Source organism: Gorilla gorilla, chromosome 16, assembly GCF_029281585.2.
Source record: "Gorilla gorilla gorilla isolate KB3781 chromosome 16, NHGRI_mGorGor1-v2.1_pri, whole genome shotgun sequence".
NCBI lineage: Eukaryota > Metazoa > Chordata > Mammalia > Primates > Hominidae > Gorilla > Gorilla gorilla.
The window spans coordinates 57,236,316-57,255,910 of NC_073240.2; the positions used below are offsets into that span (position 1 = coordinate 57,236,316).

The window sequence follows — 19,595 nt, forward strand, 5'->3', positions numbered from 1 at the left end:
GAAAACATCCATATTTTGTTACATGTACACTTAACTATGTAGGAAAGAGTTGGTATGATACCTGGGATATTCTTTCAAATTAAAGAGAAAATAATGAGAATAGGAAAAATATCCAACCCCTAAGATGTGCTTTCTCAGAGTTAAAAAAAAAAATCACATCTAAGCTTTTGAATTTGGAACACAGAAGGGTGGATATCATTTTTTAAATTTGCTTCTGTTATTCTCCACAAAATCCTCCAAAATGTTTAACATACAGCAGCTACTCAAAAACTACTGACATATCAGAATACCTTTTATGTATTTATGAGAATTCACTTCTATCATGTCTCAATTCTTATTAGTTTCCCTTTTCTACCACCTTAATCCCTTAAAATGTTGAGATATACCTAAGGGTTCATTTTCTACCACTTAATAATGTATACATTAATTTCAGTAAATTTTTTAAAGGCACCCCTAAATTTTTGTTTTTAGAAGTTTATGAAAGGCAACACAATTGTACTTACATGAACAAAACTGGTAGTAATTACAGAGTTCATATTTATGTTAAAAAAAAATCTGAGTGCTTATTCTGTACCAGGCACTATTCCAAGAGTCTTGCATGTATTAACTCATTATTAAAACAAATCCTAAGTAGGAGGTACTATTCTTATTCCCCATTTTATAGAAAAAGCATAAAAAATAAAAGCAGGCTGGGCACGGTGGCTCACCCCTATAATCCCAGCACTTTGGGAGGCTGAGGCGGGTGGATCACGAGGTCAGGAGTTCGAGATCAGCCTGGTCAATATGGTGAAACCCCGTCTCTACTAAAAATTAAAAAATTAGCCAGGCGTGGTGTTGCGCGCCTATAGTCCCAGCTATTCAGGAGGCTGAGGCAGAAGAATCGCTTGAACCCCGGAGGCAGAGGTTGCAGTGAGCCAAGATCGTGCCACTGCACTGCAACCTGGGCGACAGAGCAAGACTCCGTCTAAAAAAAAAAGAAAGTAAAAGCAACTTACTCAAGGGTCCGTAGCTAAGGTATAGCAGTAGTAGGATTCAAAGACAGGCCGGCTCCAGAAACCCAGCTGTTTACGATTACACTGAGCTGAGGCACAATCAGGCATCACTTACCTGCTGCTGCTGTTTATCTACTCATTTCCAGCATTAACAGCTCAGTTTCATCGTTTCCAAGGTGCAAAATGAAGAAAAAAAAAGTAACAATGAATAGTAAAACTTACCTTTTGAATGGCCTCTTCCATATCCAACTCAAATTGTTCATTTTGTAATATTCTGAGAAATTGCTTGCGCTCAACACGGTTATCATTTTCATTCTGCACCATTTGATTCCTGATTTGACTGTTGATGTTTTTTAGAGCTTGGACATGTAATTTTTTGCAGTAGTTTTCATCTACTAATTTCTGATGCCTTTCACTACAGCTCAAATTTCTCCTTTTGGAACCCTACGATGGAAGAAAAAAAAAGATGCATATTTTGATATTCCAAAATCTAATTTTAAAAAATGTATTGATATAAACCTTAGTAAGAAAGGATACAAAGAGCCTGGCTTCCTTCCTAAATTCAAAGGAGTATACCGAATAAAAAGTAAACGTGGTAAATATGTTCACATATCGATTAAATAGGTACTGTTATTATTACCTATTTTATAGATGAAACATGAAAAGTAACTTTACCCAAGGTTCTGCAGCTAATAAATATCTGTGCTAGGATTAATCGCACCCTACAGACCCAGATCTTTACTACCACCAGGGAATTTCTCCTCCCCTCATTCCACCCACCACCACCACCACCACGACTACCACCACAGGGCCATAAAGTGCTGTTCAGAAGCTGGTCAGATTTTCCTAACATAAATGTAATAGGTCAATTCGCTGCTATTTATCAATTCGCTTTCTCCTACACTTTTATTTCTACTTATTTCTTCAGAGGTTCTATAGGGCAGATTTAAAGATGTATTTAATACACTATGCGAAAAGTGCCAAAAAGGCTGGAAACCACCGCGAGAGTCCCTTCTAATAGCACCTGAAGCCTCCGAAAGCAAATACAAGTTCCCCAATTAATGACCAGATTAAGCACTTAAAATCCTTTTTTAGAAGCAGATGAGCGCCAAACTAGAATTAAATCAACAAATAAACAAGTAGTTTCGAGTCCCCCAGCTGGCTCACCATCTTGGCTGACGAAAAATACCCCCTCTCGTGGGCCCGCGGCGACCACCTCCCGCCGCAAACGCAGCAGCCAGCAGCCCCAAGGAGCGCACCTGGCTGCGCGCGCTCGGATGTATACGCGGCGCCCTGGCAACGGTGGAGCTGCGCGCCCTCCGCTCGACGAAAACTGACCCACGCAGAACGTGGCCTCCCATTGGACGCGATAAGATCCAATCGGCATTGAGCTTCTTAGGACCAGGGCAGGAGGGCTACTTCTATAGGTCTAAACTAGAAAAGCGGGAAGTTCAGAGTGTGGCCTGACCCAAGCACTTTGCAGTGGGCTACGGAAGCTCGATTTCCCTCCAGCGGCCGAACTGTGGTTTCAGTGGGTTTGGGAGCCAAGTTCGGGACTGTGGAAACTGCGCACAGAGAAATACGCAAACTACTGCCTAATACATGGAGCCGAAGGCAATTTCCACGCATGGAGCATCCCGCACACTAAGTGCCTAGTCAGCCAGGTCTCTGCTAGGGACGATGACTGGTTTAATTCTCAGCAGTGGGAGTCCAGGTCGCTGTCCCCTTTGTTGGGTTGTGAGGCACTGAGGGTAGCATGAGCTTCCAGCAGCCTTCACTTCACTCCCCCCCCGCAGAAGCTGCTGGTAAATTTGGGAACTAAAATCTATGAGCCACATGAATCTTACTCTGCTATGTGGTCCAGGTACCAAGAGAGAGCACGTTACATGATAGCAGGATGTTGATCTACTTCATTCCATAGGCAGGTTAGACACTAAAGTCCATTTTAAATGGGAAGTTTAAGAATGATAATGGATCAGAGAAATTAGATATACTGATTTTAGAAATGATACATTCAGAGAAATCTTGTCAACACTAAAATATTTGTATAAGGTGATTAGTGGTATAACTTTGTGTTGTTCTAATTTGGAGTCCGTCTTCTGTAGCAATATGTCTGCTTAAAGATTAATAACAAATGGGACTTGCAGTTTCAGTGCTGACGTGTAAAAGCTTGGAAGTTGTCACCCCATACTTACAACCAGATCAAAACAACTAAAAATCAGCGACTTCTCTTGGTTCCATCATACAACTGAGGTCGCTCCTCTCTCTGTCCTTTGGTCATTTATCACGTGGTTGCATATCTATGTTGTCTCTAGTACTCCACTCATTGCCATCACTGTTTGAGAGGAATGGAGAGAAGGCGTAAACCTGCCCTCTGGGTGTTCTGTGAAAATTGATCTGGAATGGAGCAAAGCAGGCAGCCTGCTATAAATTTCTCTTCTTGGCATATCCATCTCCGCAAAGGGTTGGGCCCTCTATAGAAGAGATAGGAGACAGGCATGGGTTCAGGGTTGAACAGGGTATAACACATTCAATAGAGTGTGAGGTTTAATTTGTTAATTCCTAATAGTGAAATAGTGGCATTGCAAAGTATTTCAGCAAACATGTATGTTTTTTACTGTTTACTTCTCGAACTGAGGACTTTTGTCTCTAAAAGGAACTTCAGTCATAATTCCTCATTTCCAGTATACCCTTGGATATGGTAGAAGGATTCATATAATTTAATAGGTAATCTGAGAAAAAGATTTTTGGCCAGAATATTGACCTAAATCCAAGACAAATTTAATCAATTGTAACAATTAGCTGATTTTAACCTTTAAAAAAATTATCCTAACAATTACTACATTTTTGATAGACTTTGCTCCTTTTTCGAAGCAGTTCTAGGTTTACAGAAAAATTGACAGAATACAGAGAATTCCCCGTCTCACCTCTCCTCCCCACTGCAACCATACAATATCCCCTATTTTTAGCATTACATATTGGTGTAGTACATTTGTTACACTTGACGAACCAATATTAATATGATTAAGTTCGTAATCGACATTAGGGTTCACTCTTTGTTTTGTATAGGTCTATGAGGATTTGTTTTGTTTTGTTTTGTTTTCTGAGATGAAGTCTGGCTATGTTGCCCAGTCGGTAGTGCAGTGACATGATCTCGGCTCACTGCAACCTCTACCTCCCAGGTTCAAGCGATTCTCCTGCCTCAGCCTCCCAAGTAGCTGAGACTACAGGCAAATTTTTGTATTTTTAGTAGAGACGGAGTTTCACCAGTTGGGCCAGGCTGGTCTTGAACTCCCGACCTGAAGTCATACACCCACCTTGGCCTCCCAAAGTGCTGGGAGTATAGGCATGAGCCACTGCTCCCAGGTGGGTTTTGAGAAATACATAATGTCATGTATCTGGCCAGGGGTGGTGGCTTGCACCTGTAATCCCAGTTACTTGGGAGACTGAGGCAAGAAGATTGCTTGAGGTCAGAAAATTGAGACATATTGTCACATATCTATTATTACAGTATCATACAGAATAGTTTCACTGCCTAAAAAGTCTCTGTGTTCTACCTATTCATTTCTCCCTCACTCCTTCCTCCCAAACCCCTGGGAACCACTAATCTTTCTATTGTTTCTATAGATTTGCCTTTTCCAGAATGTCATATCATTGGAATCATACAGTATGTAGCCTTTTCAGACTGGCATCTTTCCCTTAGCAAAACTCATTTAAAGGTTCCTGCAAATCTTTATGTGACTTGATAGCTCATTTATTTTTATCACTAAATAACATTCCATTGCATGTCATTATTAAAAAACAATTATTACATTTAAATATTATTTCTAGTAATAAATTATTACTATCATAAATGATACTTCATTAAGGGAGGACTTATGCCTTCCCAACATTGCAAGGAAGTCTTCTCGTTCATTTCCCTCTAGAAAACAACTTTTTACCTACAAGTCTAGACTGAAATGTCTAGAGTACTGAGGGGAAGGAGCTTTTCCTTATAATAGATGATGAATTATACTGATTAATGTCCCCCAGTAGTTACAATATAACAGGGTTGAGCTTAACAGAGTTGCTGATCTGAAATAAAGCATGTTAATAGATGTGCACTGTTAAGTGTAGCTATACAGTAAAAATTTTTTACGAAATGGTATTGCTTTATAAAATAAAGCAATTAGAACAAAACAATTTTTCTTTCGTTCAGAAAAATGCCCAAATCTAATCTAATTTGCTGCAGCTGGACACCACCTGCAGATGACTGTTGAAATACTCTGAACATTACACACTTATCTTTTAAATATTGATAATGCCATTCTTCATTTTCTCGACATGAAATCCCAGAGGGAACAATTATGCTAATAAACCTTAATGATTCTTGCAAATAAGTGATCAAACCAAATTGCTGCTGTTGATTTATATTAATGGATGCCTTTAGGATGAGATTTGCTAGTATGGTGCTGCCTCTTGAATCTCAATTCATCTTATTTAGCTGAAGAGGGTACATACTTTGTTAAATAGATGAAGTGTTTAAAATATAATGTGCTTGTGCAGTTTTTGCACTTCATAATGTTCAAGTATTACCATCTTGCCTTGTGGCAAATCTGCATTTAATGGTTTCATTGTATATAACTTCCTTTAGTACTTTTTCTGTCTGTCATATGCAGTTAGAAAGTGACTACTTTCTGGTTGATGCAGAATAGGCTAACTTCCATATGTTGAATTTGATTTTTTCATTAAGACAATAAAATCTGTTTCTGGATATTTTAGCCACCATAATCTGGGAATCATATGGACTGTGTGATGATGTGATCAAGTGCTAAATAATTGTTAGGGGTAAAGAGACATGAAGAAATGGTTGGTGAGCTCACTGAAACCCAGGCTTAGTGGATGTCTTTCGTTCCTCTTCTCTCACTTTCACTTTTGCTCTTGCATCTTCGCTATGTCTACAGGAATAGGAGATTGCTGACTTCATGAATTCTAGCATAACACTGAGAAAGAACTACAGAATTGTAATATATTGATTTCTAGGGTTGAGAACACTACACAGAAAGAATGCTTATTCATTGTAGATATGAATAAAAATTTACCTGGGTAATTTTATTGAAAAGCCACTATTTGTAAATGAGTAGTAAAATAGAAGACTGGCATCTACATATTATGTATATAGAAATGGAATATAGAACTTGTGATGTCAAATAACTTGTGATGTCATTAGGAATTTGTTATATGATGCACAGAGACTGTAATTTGGCTAGCGGTGAAGTAAAGATGACCATATTAAATTCATCATGAAGAGTGGAGGAATCCCCTTCTGAATTATATAAGCTCTTATTGGTAAAAAGAAAAGTATACATATATACCTATATTTATATAGAGATATATACATGTGTAAACTATGTTTATATGGATTTTTTTCATTTCTTAACTTTAAAAAGGTACCAAATTTGATGACATTTGATGTATTTATGGCAATTTTTCTAGTGAAAACTTAACCAGACCAAAAATTTTAAACAACTAAAGGCACGATTTTATTTATTGCAAAATTTTCTAATTTAGCAAAAAAAAAAAAAACAAAACACCACAAAAATGGGTGATCTAAGCATGCAGTGTTAAGGGAATGGCTAATTAAACTGTGGCATATCAGCTATGTACCTAGAGAAGTGTGTCTGGAGGGCCAGAGGGGACAGCCCAGAAGAGGCAAACTGTGGAAAACCTGAGCAGCAGCATCTTGGGAAAGGAGAATAACTGGGCACTCAGAAGCTGGGCACTGACTCTAAGGTCGTAGGGAAAAAGAGGAACACAGCTGCCCTCCATGGGGAACAGCAGATAAAGAATGTGGTCACCAAGGAGGGAGAGCCAAAGAGGCTAAGCTTGCTGTGAGCACAGGAAGTAAGGCAGAGGCCCAGGGCTGTCTACATTGTCCTTGGACCCTGCTTGGACTCTTGGACTGCTGATAGATGTCTGGGATGGAGGGAGGGAGGGAGAGAGACAGAGAAAGAGAAAGAGACACTGAATCAATTAACTGAAAGACCAAACAGGTAAGAACAGTCTAGCAGTTCTGTAACAACCTTGCCTTGATAATAGATGACAAAGCGCATAAGGAAATGTAGTGGAAAACACTTGATTAATATTAGAAAACATTATCCTGCTACCTTATCATTTATTGATTTATTGAGTGCCTCGTATGTGCCAATCACTTCACATGTAATTGCCTTTACTTAGTAAAACAACCCCATTCACTTTATATATATGAAGAAAACAAGATTCAAAGGAAAGAATTAATTAGGCAAGCTCGTAGAAAGGGGTAATCATGGGACAGAGATTTGTACGAAGTCTGTCTCTCTAGCTCATTTTTCATGAATCCAGCATTTTTCAAACTATGGATCACAAACAGTATTTAAAAAGAAATGGAATAGAATAGTCCAGAAAATATAGAGTGCATCAAATCTAGTTAACTAGGTATTGTTTTGTGACACTTTTTAGTTCTAGATAGATGATAGATTGACCCATCAATAGATAGATAGAATGTATATATTGGGTCACGATGTAAAATATGTATCTTACTAAGGGTGAAGGTCAGAAAGTTTTGAAAATGGGTTAGACCATATTGCCTCTCTTTCTCAATCTTAGGAAGATGCTTCTTTGAATTACAGCAAAGTTCACATTTTAAGAATTTTTCCCACAATGTCAATGGCATCACTCCACTCCAAATAATTTTTTCAAAGAATCACTGAATCAGACATATTTGAAGTATTTTCAAGTAATTGTACCAATCCTTCCAATAATTATAGAGTAGTAAACCAAAGTGATTCCTCATTTACTCTTTCCTAGGCAAACCCAGCTTTGTTTTATTAAAATTTGTATTACAATTAATTACTCTGACTGTAATAAAAGATATCATGTTAACAGTATCATAGATAACAATTTATACATAATGAAATGCGATGTGCTCATAGAATATTATACAATATATGTTCTACATAGTATTTATAGAACAATAATGACAATTACTAAATTGTATTAGGTATCCAGTACTTGCTGATTTGTGTCCAGATCAGCAATAACAACGATATTTTGTTAGAAGCAGAGACTTCCTAATTTGGAAGTATGGGGAATGCTAGGGAAAACTGATGCAGGCATAAAGGCAGCATCTGGAGAGAAAGGAAACAACACTTTCAATACTAATTTTATAAGCAGGTAGTGCCAAGGAATCCAATTAGATCAACAGGTACATGTGACAGGAATCAAGGAAACAGATCCTTCCATCTGACCCATCCCACTGGAGACGGTGGGTAAACTTAATTAGTTTGCTTGGTCCTCTACTTGTTGATTTCTGTCCACATATCAATGAGGAGTTCAATATATAGAGTGAAAACCTAACCTATCATAGGTCTCTTGTTTTATAAGGTATTGCTGTGAGGATTACAGAATAACCCGAACTACAAGGTAATAGTGGCCTCTAAGGCAGCATTAGTCATAAAAGTAGCAAAAAAAAAAAAAAAAAAAAAAAAGAAAGAAAATGGGAAGAGTAAAAAAGTGAATAGCACCATAAGGGATGAGAGACATTCTTGCTTCCTGTTTTTTTTTATGCTTCTCTGGCTATTTCTCTACTAATGTATTCAGAGCAACAGTTACCAACTGTATACCTCTCCACCATATAATTCTGTTCCTTAGGGTTTTTCTTTCTTTTCCTAGTAGATATACCTAAGAAATAGTCAAATAATAATTCACAAAACCTAATCCAGCCCCTTAGTTCTTTAGAATCTGTTATAGTAACTGGCATCTGGTGACCTGAACTGAGCTGATAAATTTGATCAAATCTATGACATCATCAATGATATGCACCATTATTTTATTCATCAGTAAAGAAGAAAACAATCCTACTAATTAAATTGTAGCAAATCATCTATTTAAAGATATCCCAATTTCAGAAAGGTTAAAATGCAAAAAAAAAAAAAAAGTCTTAGAATCTGTGAAAACATGGATTTTTTTTCTCTCTGGAAGTAAATTTTACTACAATACATTTATCCTAATGCCATGCCATCATGAGAGAGCATAAATGAGGAACTGCAATAATGGTAACTACAACAACCAAAGAGAAACCATTGCTAATCAGTCCCCACCAGCAGAATAAGATCCTAATTCCTACTCAAGTTATGTATATTTTTATCCCTCCTTGGCATCGACCAGGGCAATCGCTACACTCTGCATCAGTTAGCATCCTCTGAGATGCAAATGCTGGGATGGGATTGGATGGTCAAGAGGTTTATTTGGAGAAAGTCCTAAGAAAGCTAAAGAGGGAGGGGAAAAAGAGACCATAATATAGATCTAACACATAAAAGCAGAGAGGAAAAGAAAAAGGAGTCTCAAGCAGCAGCACAATTCTGAGAGAGTTTATACCAGGCTAATGGGAAGTCTCCAAGCAAAGACTTCCCATTAGATATGTCCCATGTTGTGTCAAAAGCCCTGGCTCTCATATCCTGGCATTGGCCAGGAGTACTTAGGGGATAGCATGGTCTCAGCATGGACGCAGCAGCAAATCTGAATGTGTAGCATCTGGAGGTTCATGGAGGAGCACCTTCCTTGCAGCAGGTTCCCCTAAGGACAATTCTGAGCAGGGCACTTCCATGGCTGCCACACTGACATATGGCGTACCGCCATGCTTCCCACACTGATAGTGGCTCTCATTTCCTCTGATATTCTCATACATCATATTTGTTATTATTGCTGCCTCACTGAGCTCTTCTCTAAAAATACTCTACATGCTAGATTTTCTGCCCACGTCTTGGAATCAGACACATAGAATCCTTGAGGGATGGCATGGCCTGCAAGTACCACCTGGATTAGACATCACTCACACGGTCAAACTGCAATCCCTGTTTCCCAACCTCCCACTTAAGGCAAAACACCCACTGCATCTCCTTCCCAGTTTGCCTGCTAAGTATGCAAATTAGGACACAGTTCTTCCCCACTCCCTTTTTACAACTGTTACTCCATAAAGAGTATGGAAAATGTTTCAAATTTTAAAAACTGAGGCTTGAAAACCCTTACAAGAAAACATTCGTGAGATGAATGTCCAGGTATTTTATAAAAGGCTGTAACAAAAGAACCATCTGTGTTCAAATAGTATGTCATGATCAGAAACACAGAAACTCATACAAGCTTTAAGGATGCAATACCGAATCAATTTATAGGGTACGGTGGCAAGAATAGACAGTATCTTTGACCTTGAACAAGTCATTTAACCTCCCTGATGTCTATTTCCTCTTCTATAAAATCAAGAGGATAGGGTAGAATATCCTTGAGGCCTCATGTAGCACTAACATTCTGTGAAATAAAAGTCAACTTAGAGATTAATTGGGTTTCTGAGCCTCAAGCAATTAATTACACTGTCGCTGCCCTTTAACAGACCTGTCATAGAAGAAAATTAGATTCAACTGACAGATTTTAATCTTCACCAACTCATGTTGATTTTAAGTCCAACATTATTTTTTAAGATTGCAAATTAATGCTTTCACAAAAGGTTCAAAAGCTTTCAGGCCAAGAAATTTGAACTGATAGACACATTGTAATACTTAAACCATTCTTTCCTATTTAAAAAAAGTTGTACTGACTTCCCCCCACCGCCCCCCACCCCCCTAGTATTCAGAACCTCAGCAGGCACTCTGCTAGAGTTTTATGAAATGACAGTGGTTTTAGGAAGTTCTTCACCAATTTCTGAAATTCTCAAGGATATCTGTGATCAGGGACTTTAATTCTGCCCACGTCTACTTTGTCTAATTCCATTATGTTCGCTTTATTTTTCTTTGGCTTTCTGCCTGCCTTCCCTTCCCTTGCCTTTACCTGTACTTGGGTCAACATTGAATTATTAATAGAAAAACACGTTGGTTTATTTTCTAGCAAATTTTTTAGTAAAAAAAAAATCAGTTTGGATTTCCAGTTAATAGAGAAGTACCTCATGATATCCTCCCTTTTTTTTTTTTTTTTTTTTGAGATGGAGCTGTTGCCCAGACTGGAGTGCAGTGGCGTGATCTAGGCTCACTGCAACCTCCACCTCCCAGGTCAAGTGATTCTCCTGCCTCAGCCTCCCGAGTAGCTGGGACTACAGGCACCTGCCACCATGCCCAGCTAATTTTTGTGTTTTTTGGTAGAGATGTGGTTTCACCATGTCGGCCAGGCTGGTCACCCCCTCCTTACCTCAAGTGATCTGCCTGCCTTGGCCTCCCAAAGTGCTGGGATTACAGGCATGAGCCACCATGCCCAGCTCATGCACTCCTTTTAATGCTTATGTATTTAAGCAGTACTGATATTTTCTATGTTTCTCTTAAATATTATAGTTCGTATCTACTTTAGGTTTAAAAATTAAATCTCACAACTTTTAGTTTATTGAACTTTGATTGCCAATATCCAGTTTCTACTTCTGTGTCATGTTTATTTGCACCAATAATATCTCTGACATACAGAAAGGTGAGAAGAATAATATAAACACCCATGTATCCATAATCTGACACAAGAAAAAATGTGGAACCTGGCTTTGTGCATCAGAGCACTTCTTCCTGTCTCATTTCTTCCACCCAGAGATAACATTGTACTGTATTTAATAGTGTTTATCATTCTTGTGCATGCCTTTATACTTTCAACTTGTAAGAGATATGTGATACTATTTTGCATGCTGTAATAAGATTGAGTCATATTTCTGCAAATCTCTTTAGACACCATGTTTGTGAGAATATTTCACTGTAGTACATGTACATCTACTTTGTCTTTGACAAGCTATGACTTATATTTTTACTTTCTCTAAAATGTCTATTAATGCACAGAAACTTTAAATTTAATATAGTCAAATTTATCATTTTATGTTTTCTGCTTTTTGCCTTCAGTAATCATTTACTAATCTGAGATCATAAAGCTTTTCATAATACACCTTTAATTCACCTGGGATTTATTTTGGATAATGTGAGGTAGGTGTCCAATTTTATTACTCTTTTGTCCATATGGATTACAAGGTCCCTGCGCCACTCTCTCTCCCTATTAATCTATAATGTACTGATTTCATACTGTTTTAATTATGATCTGTTTATAATAATACTTGCTACCTTGTAGAGCAAGACCTTAATTTGTTCTTCTGAACATTTTTGGCTATTCTTTGCCCTCTGTTCTTCTATATAAATTTTGATTTTCCTTGTCAAGTTTCATGGAAAAAAACTGTTGAGAACTTTATTGGAATTTAATTGAATTTATGTATCAACTTTTAAAAAGCCAAACAATTTAAATTATATTCATGTACATGGTACATCCTTATTTTGTCTTTTAAAAATGTCTTTTAAGTTTTATAATTTTCTCTATAAAGATTTCATGCTTTTTTGTTAGATTTATTCCTAGATATTTTAAATTATTTGTTGCTGTCATAAATAATATCTATATTATTATTTGGGGTCGAAACAGGAAACAGTACCCTCAAAGTGAGTCATTTAAAAAGATGCAGACAAGGTTTAAGGAGATCAACAGGAATTGTACAGTACCCAGGAGCCAGTAACTTTGGGGAAATATCACTACTCCTGAGTCTAAGGGAAAGGGGAGAAGGCACTTTTCTAGAGCCCAAAGATAGAAAGAGCTATGTGAAGAGACCCCTTTGATGGCAGCTGTGAACTTTGGTCAAAGGATGCAGCTCACCAAGAACAACCTCAGAGGGACGGTTGAGGCAACACAAACCTCATCTTCTTTTCTTCCTTCATTGGATCTTCTGATGATGCAACCACCGGCTAAACCCAATGAGAGCTCAAAGAGCAAGACAGACAGTTAGTTGCCAGCCAGTCTTCCAAGGCACCACCAGTGTAGAGAAGGGTGGAGGGAAATCTGGAGGGGCAAGTAGATGTCCACCACTGTATCTTTTTCAAACTTAAGTTTCTGTTTTTGCTGGTGTCATGAGAATGCAAATGATTTCTGTATGTCAACTTTATATCCGCTAATCTTGCTGAACTTCATTTTAATCATTTATCTGTAAACTTGCTTGAGTTTTTTTTTAATATACTTTAAGTTTTAGGGTACATGTGCACAACGTGCAGGTTAGTTACATATGTATACATGTGCCATGTTGGTGTGCTGCACCCATTAACTCGTCATTTAACATTAGGTATATCTCCTAATGCTATCCCTCCCCCCTCCCCCCACCCCACAACAGGCCCTGGTGTGTGATGTTCCCCTTCCTGTGTCCATGTGTTCTCATTGTTCAATTCTCACCTATGAGTGAGAACATGCGGCGTTTGGTTTTTTGTCATTGCGATAGTTTCCTGAGAATGATGGTTTCCAGCTTCATCCATGTGCCTACAAAGGACATGAACTCATCATTTTTTATGGCTGCATAGTATTCCATGGTGTATATGTGCCACATTTTCTTAATCCAGTCTATCATTGTCGGACATTTGGGTTGGTTCCAAGTCTTTGCTATTGTGAATAGTGCCGCAATAAACATACATGTGCATGTGTCTTTATAGCAGCATGATTTATAATCCTTTGGGTATATACCCAGTAACGGGATGGCTGGGTCAAACGGTATTTCTAGTTCTAGATCCCTGAGGAATCACCACACTGACTTCCACAATGGTTGAGCTAGTTTACAGTCCCACTGACAGTGTAAAAGTGTTCCTGTTTCTCCACATCCTCTCCAGCACCTGTTGTTTCCTGACTTTTTAATGATTGCCATTCTAACTGGTGTGAGATGGTATCTCATTGTGGTTTTGATTTGCATTTCTCTGATGACCAGTGATGATGAGCATTTTTTCATGTGTCTTTTGGCTGCATAAATGTCTTCTTTTGAGAAGTGTCTGTTCATATCCTTTGCCCACTTGTTGATGGGGTTGTTTGTTTTTTTCTTGTAAATTTGTTTGAGTTCATTGAGACTCTGGATATTAGCCCTTTGTCAGATGAGTAGATTGCAAAATTTTTCTCCCATTCTGTAGGTTGCCTGTTCACTCTGATGGTAGTTTCTTTTGCTGTGCAGAAGCTCTTTAGTTTAATTAGATCCCATTTGTCAGTTTTGGCTTTTGTTGCCATTGCTTTTGGTGTTTTAGACATGAAGTCCTTGCCCATGCCTATGTCCTGAATGGTATTGTCTAGGTTTTCTTCTAGGGTTTTTATGGTTTTAGGTCTAACATTTAAGTCTTTAATCCATCTTGAATTAATTTTTGTATAAGGTGTAAGGAAGGGATCCAGTTTCAGCTTTCTACATACAGTTAGCCAGTCTTCCCAGTACCATTTATTAAATAGGGAATCGTTTCCCCATTTCTTGTTTTTGTCAGTTTGTCAAAGATCAGATGGTTGTAGATATGCGGCATTATTTCTGAGGGCTCTGTTCTGCTTGAGTTTTTTATTACTGTCCTTTTCCTTCCTCTTACTCCATTTTAAGTTTTTTTCTTCCCTCATTGGGCTAGCTGGAACCTATAAGAAAATGATAAATAGAAGAATTAATAGGTGTATTTTTGACTTATATGTTTGACATCTCATTATGAAGTATGATGTTTGCTGTAGTTTTGTTTTTTCTTTTATTATTGAAAAGCAATATATGTGCATTGTGGAAAGTTAGGCTACATAGATACCTAAATATTTTTTAAAATGCTATGTTTCTATCACTCAGAGATTACAATTAACACCTTAGAGAGTTACAGTATATATATATATATATTTACTTTTTAATGAAAGGAGATCATACTGTACATGTAGTAGTATAAAGGTTGCATGCTATAAACTGCTTTTCATTCTGTAGGTGTTTTATTCCCCGTTTCCCCATATTTATGAAGAGTTTTCATCCTAAATGGGAATTCAATTTTTTAATACCTTAAAGTGACACAACTTGATTATCTTACAGTTCTGTAGCTCAGGAGTCAAACCTAGCCCTTATTAGGCAAAGATTAAGGTATTGGCAGGGTGCATCTGTTTCTGAAAGCTCTAAGATAGAGCCACTTTCTTGCCTTGGAAATTTAACTTTATCAATTTATTTTATTCAGAGGTCTTACTCATAGGTTTTACTCATTAATAAATTAATCCCCACTGCAATAATTCTAATAATATTCTTAGTTATTTTGGGGGATGGGGAGTAGGCTTGTAATCTGGAAAGAAAGTTTTCTAGCTCAATTTACCTTGAGCATGTTGATTCTAAAATAGACTATATTAAAGTAGAAATACATTTATCTTTCTTATAATTTTTATTTTTCCTTAATCAGATTAAACAAAGTGTATTGTATTTGATAAGTTCATTATATAAAACTCTCAAATGTCTAATTTTGCTGTTAGATTTTTCTGCCAACACTCACAGTTGATGGTTATTTCCTCTAGTTTTTGTAATTTTAGATTGTGAGCTCAGTTTTAGAGAAGCTTTATTTAGAGAGAACTGTGAGGCTATGATGCAGATATAGCCCCCAGGAGGATTTGTTGTTGTTGTTCCAGGACGCAACTGTGTAACTAACCCAGGGCCACTTTTCAAATGCCTGTTTATTGGCTTGATCTTTTTCTTGCTTTTTGTTTGAGATATCTGAGACAATTAGTAGATGGAGAAAAAGCAGAAAAAATATGAGAATGTCATCAGTGTGGGCAGCAGTTATTTCACATTTTAAATAAACCTGAAATAGCAAACATAATCTGGTTAGCATATGTGAATTTTGTACAAAAATAGTTTCTGTGCATGGCCCCTTCATCAATTTTTTTTTAAAAAAAACACATGCGTCATATGATATTTGGAAGAGGGAACTAGCTGGATACCACTAGCATAACACAGTGGTTCTCAACACCAGAAACATCTGTGGAACTTTAGGTAAAACTACACCTGCCACATGCAAAAGACTGAAGTTGGACCCTTACCTTACAGTACCATATACAAAAATTTACTCAAAATGGATCAAATAGCTGAACATAACAGCTAAAAGTACAAAACTCTTAGAAGAAAATATAGGGTAAAGATTAATGACATTTAGTTCAGCAATGATTTCTTGGATATTACACCAAAATGAAAGTCAACAAAAGAAAAAATAGATCCATTACATCAAATATTAAAATTTCTGTATACCAAAAGACATAGTCAACAGAGTAAAAGGCAACCTACAGTATGGGAGAAAATATTTACAAATGATATATCTAATAAGGCGTTATCAGAATATATAAAGAACGTTTGCAGCTCAACAACAAAAAGAGAAACAACTGATGGAAAAAAATGGGTAAAAGGCTTCTATAGACATTTCTCCAGAGAAGACAGGGTGGTCAAAAAGCACACGGAAAGATGCTCAGAATCATTAGGAAAATGCGAATCAAAAGTACAATGAGATACTATCACTTACTGATTAGAATGACTATTATAAAAAACAAAATAACAAGCATTGATGAGGAAGTGGAGAAATTGGAACACTTTTGCACTGTTAGGAATGTAAAATGGCACAGCCACTAAGGAAAACTACATGATAACTCCTTAAAAACTTAAGCATAATTTTCATATGATCCAGTGATTCTACTTCTGGGTATACACTCAAAAGTACTGAAAGCAGAGATTCAAAGTGATACTTGTATACCTACGTTCGTAGTAGCATTATTCACAATAGCCAAAAGGTAGAAACAACCCAAGTGTATATAGACAATAAATAGAGGTACACACACACACACGCACACACAGAGGAATATTATTCTGCTTTTAAAAGAAAGGAAATTCTGACACATGCTATAACATGGATGAACCTTAATGACATGAAAATAAGTGAAATAAGCCAGTCACAAAAAGACAAATACGTCATGATTCCACTTACATGAGGCACTTATGGCAGCCAAATCCATAGAGACATAGAGTAAAATGGTGGTTGCCTGAAGCTGTGGTAGGGTAAGGAAGGGGGAATTATTTATTTATTTATTTATTTATTTATTTTTATTTTATTTATTTATTTATTTTTGAGACGGAGTCTTGCTCTGTCGCCCAGGCTGGAGTGCAGTGACGTGATCTCGGCTCACTGCAAGCTCCGCCTCCCGGGTTCACACCATTCTCCTGCCTCAGCCTCCCGAGTAGCTGGGACTACAGGCACTGGCCACCACGCCCGGCTTTTTTTTTTTTTTTTTTTCAGCAGGGCCAGGGTTTCACCATGTTGGCTAAGGTGGTCTGGATCTCCTGACCTCGTGATCCGCACGCCTGGGCCTTCCGAAGTGCTGGGATTTACAGGCGTGAGCCACCGCGCCCGGCCAGGAACCCATTATTGTTTAATGGGTTGCAGAGTTTCAGTTTTTCAAGATGAAAAGAGTTCTGGAGATGGACAATGGTGATGGCTGCACAGCAATGTGAACGTACTTGATGTCACTGAACTGTACACTTAAAATGATGCTTGAGGCCGGGCATGGTGGCTCACACCTGTAATCCCAGCACTTTGGGAGGCCGAGGTGGGCAAATTACGAGGTCAGGAAATCGAGACCATCCTGGCTAACACGGTGAAACCCCGTCTCTACTAAAAATACAAAAAATTAGCCAGGCGTGGTGGCGAGTACCTGTAGTCCCAGCTACTCTGGAGGCTGAGGCAGGAGAATGGCGTGAACCCAGAAGGCAGAGCTTGCCGTGAGCCGAGATCGCGCCACTGCACTCCAACCTGGGCGACAGAATGAGACTCTGTCTCAAAAATGAATAAATAAATAAATAAAATTAAAATTTAAATTTAAAAAGTTGGTTAACATTTTATGTCTTTATTTTACTTTTTTTTTTTGAAATGTGCACATGATGCAGCCCTACTTACCAGTCTTATTCAGAAAGTGGATCCCTGGCATTTCTCTTTCATGGTAAAAACCACAGTAAATTATCTGAGATTCATTAAGTAAAAGGAAGTAACGAAGTTGTAAGAAAAAAATAGAAGAATGAAATATCAATATATAAAATACCTAAGAAACCTTGATTATTTTCAGTTTCTACTGGATGCTAAACTTTCCTGATACTTTCAGTAAAACCTTTATTTTATATCTTGGAAATGATTCCCATTTGCAGCAAGCAACTTATCATTGCCTTCACAAGTGTAGTTACGATGTCAGAGCGGCAATCACCTTCATTTTAACTTCCCTCTTCCCTCTGACCATTCTTTGCATCTTGCCTATCTTGTGTTTCTTTTTAAAGAAATAAAGCTTCACTCAAATTTTGTTAAAGCTTGACAGCTAGAAAAACATCCATGAGTTATATCATTTGTTCAGGCTGAATTTATAACTATATAAATGTTCTTTCTTCTTACAAGAGAAATTATCTTACTGGTAATCACATCGCCCTTGGAGTCATTGTCTCCACCGTATTATGATGACATTTTAGCATCAATCAACAAATGTGTCAAGTAGATACATGATACGATATCACAGACCATGGAAATTTTACCAAAACACCATGGAGATGTGGTCCCAACGCTAAGGTAGCATAGAGTTGAGTTCATGCAGACATATAAATATGAAATTTAAAAAAATTTAATATATTTGCCTATTAGCCTTCTTTTAAAAATCATTTTCCTTTTACCTCCACTCAGAACACCTATCTACTATTAACTGGCACATAGTGGGCATTCAATATTTGTTGAATGAATAAATATGGAGCAAATTCTATTAGGAAAAGCAATATTATGTGTAAGAAACACTTCTCTAAAATAAAAAAAAAAACCCACAGGAATTTCTAGCATAGAAATCTAATATACCCAAATAAAGCACCTAGAACATGGAAAAGGAGGACTAGAAATGTATTAGGCTTCAGAAAGACCCATTCCTCCTGCCCAGTTAATTATAGCTTAGCAGAATAGGGACTTACGGCTAGGAAATCAAAATTTGAAAGCATGTTTCAGGGTTTAACAAATAAGTAAAATATTATTTATATAATTAATGCTCTCTTAAGAGAAAAGCAGGCTATGAGTTTAGTGAGTTGACGTTTTGTTCTGCTCAGCTGGGGAAGGCTTTCTGGTGTAGAAAAGCCAAATTTCTTAAGTGACTCGTATGTTCTATGGTTGATAAAAATAACTATCATTGGACTTTTTTTTGAGATGGAGTCTCGCTCTGTCACCCAGGCTGGAGTGCAGTGGTGCAATCTCGGGTCACTGCAACCTCCGCCTCCCGAATTCAAGTGATTCACCTGCCTCAGCCTCCCAAGCAGTTGGGACTATAGGCGTGTGCCACCACGCCAGGCTAATTTTTTGTATTTTCAGTTGAGACAGGGTTTCACAGTGTTAGCCAGGATGGTATTGACCTCCTGAACTCGTGAGCTGCCCACCTCGGCCTCCCAAAGTGCTGAGATTACAGGCGTGAGCCACCGCACCCGGCCGTATCCCTGGACTTTTTTTTTTTTTTTTTTTGAGGCGGAGTCTCTCTCTGTCCCCCAGGCTGGAGTGCAATGGCGCGATCTCGGCTCACTGCAAGCTCCGCCTCCCGGGTTCACGCCATTCTCCTGCCTCAGCCTCCAGAGCAGCTGGGACTACAGGCGCCCGCCACCATGCCCGGCTAATTTTTTTTTTTTTTTTTTTTTTTTGTATTTTTTAGTAGAGACGGGGTTTCACCGTGTTAGCCAGGATGGTCTCCATCTCTTGACCTCGTGATCCACCCGCCTCGGCCTCCCAAAGTGCTGGGATTACAGGC

At 37.9% G+C, this 19,595-nt stretch overlaps 2 protein-coding genes across 2 annotated transcripts in view; one reads left to right on the top strand and one right to left on the bottom strand.

Annotated features, from left to right (window-relative positions):
- MNS1 (meiosis specific nuclear structural 1) overlaps positions 1-2,352 on the bottom strand; it is a 36,847-nt gene extending 34,495 nt beyond the window's left edge. The window contains exons 1-2 of the mRNA XM_004056238.5: positions 2,160-2,352; positions 1,215-1,436 (exon numbers count right to left, since the gene is read on the bottom strand). Of these exons, the coding sequence (XP_004056286.3) occupies positions 1,215-1,436; positions 2,160-2,162 (225 nt within the window). The 5' untranslated portion in view covers positions 2,163-2,352. The remainder of the gene's footprint in view (positions 1-1,214; positions 1,437-2,159) is intronic.
- Positions 1-11,947, top strand: part of TEX9 (testis expressed 9) — a 220,971-nt gene extending 209,024 nt beyond the window's left edge. The window contains exon 13 of the mRNA XM_055364002.2: positions 11,867-11,947. The gene's annotated coding sequence lies outside the window, so the exon portion shown is untranslated. The remainder of the gene's footprint in view (positions 1-11,866) is intronic.
- Positions 11,948-19,595: the final 7,648 nt, after the last annotated feature.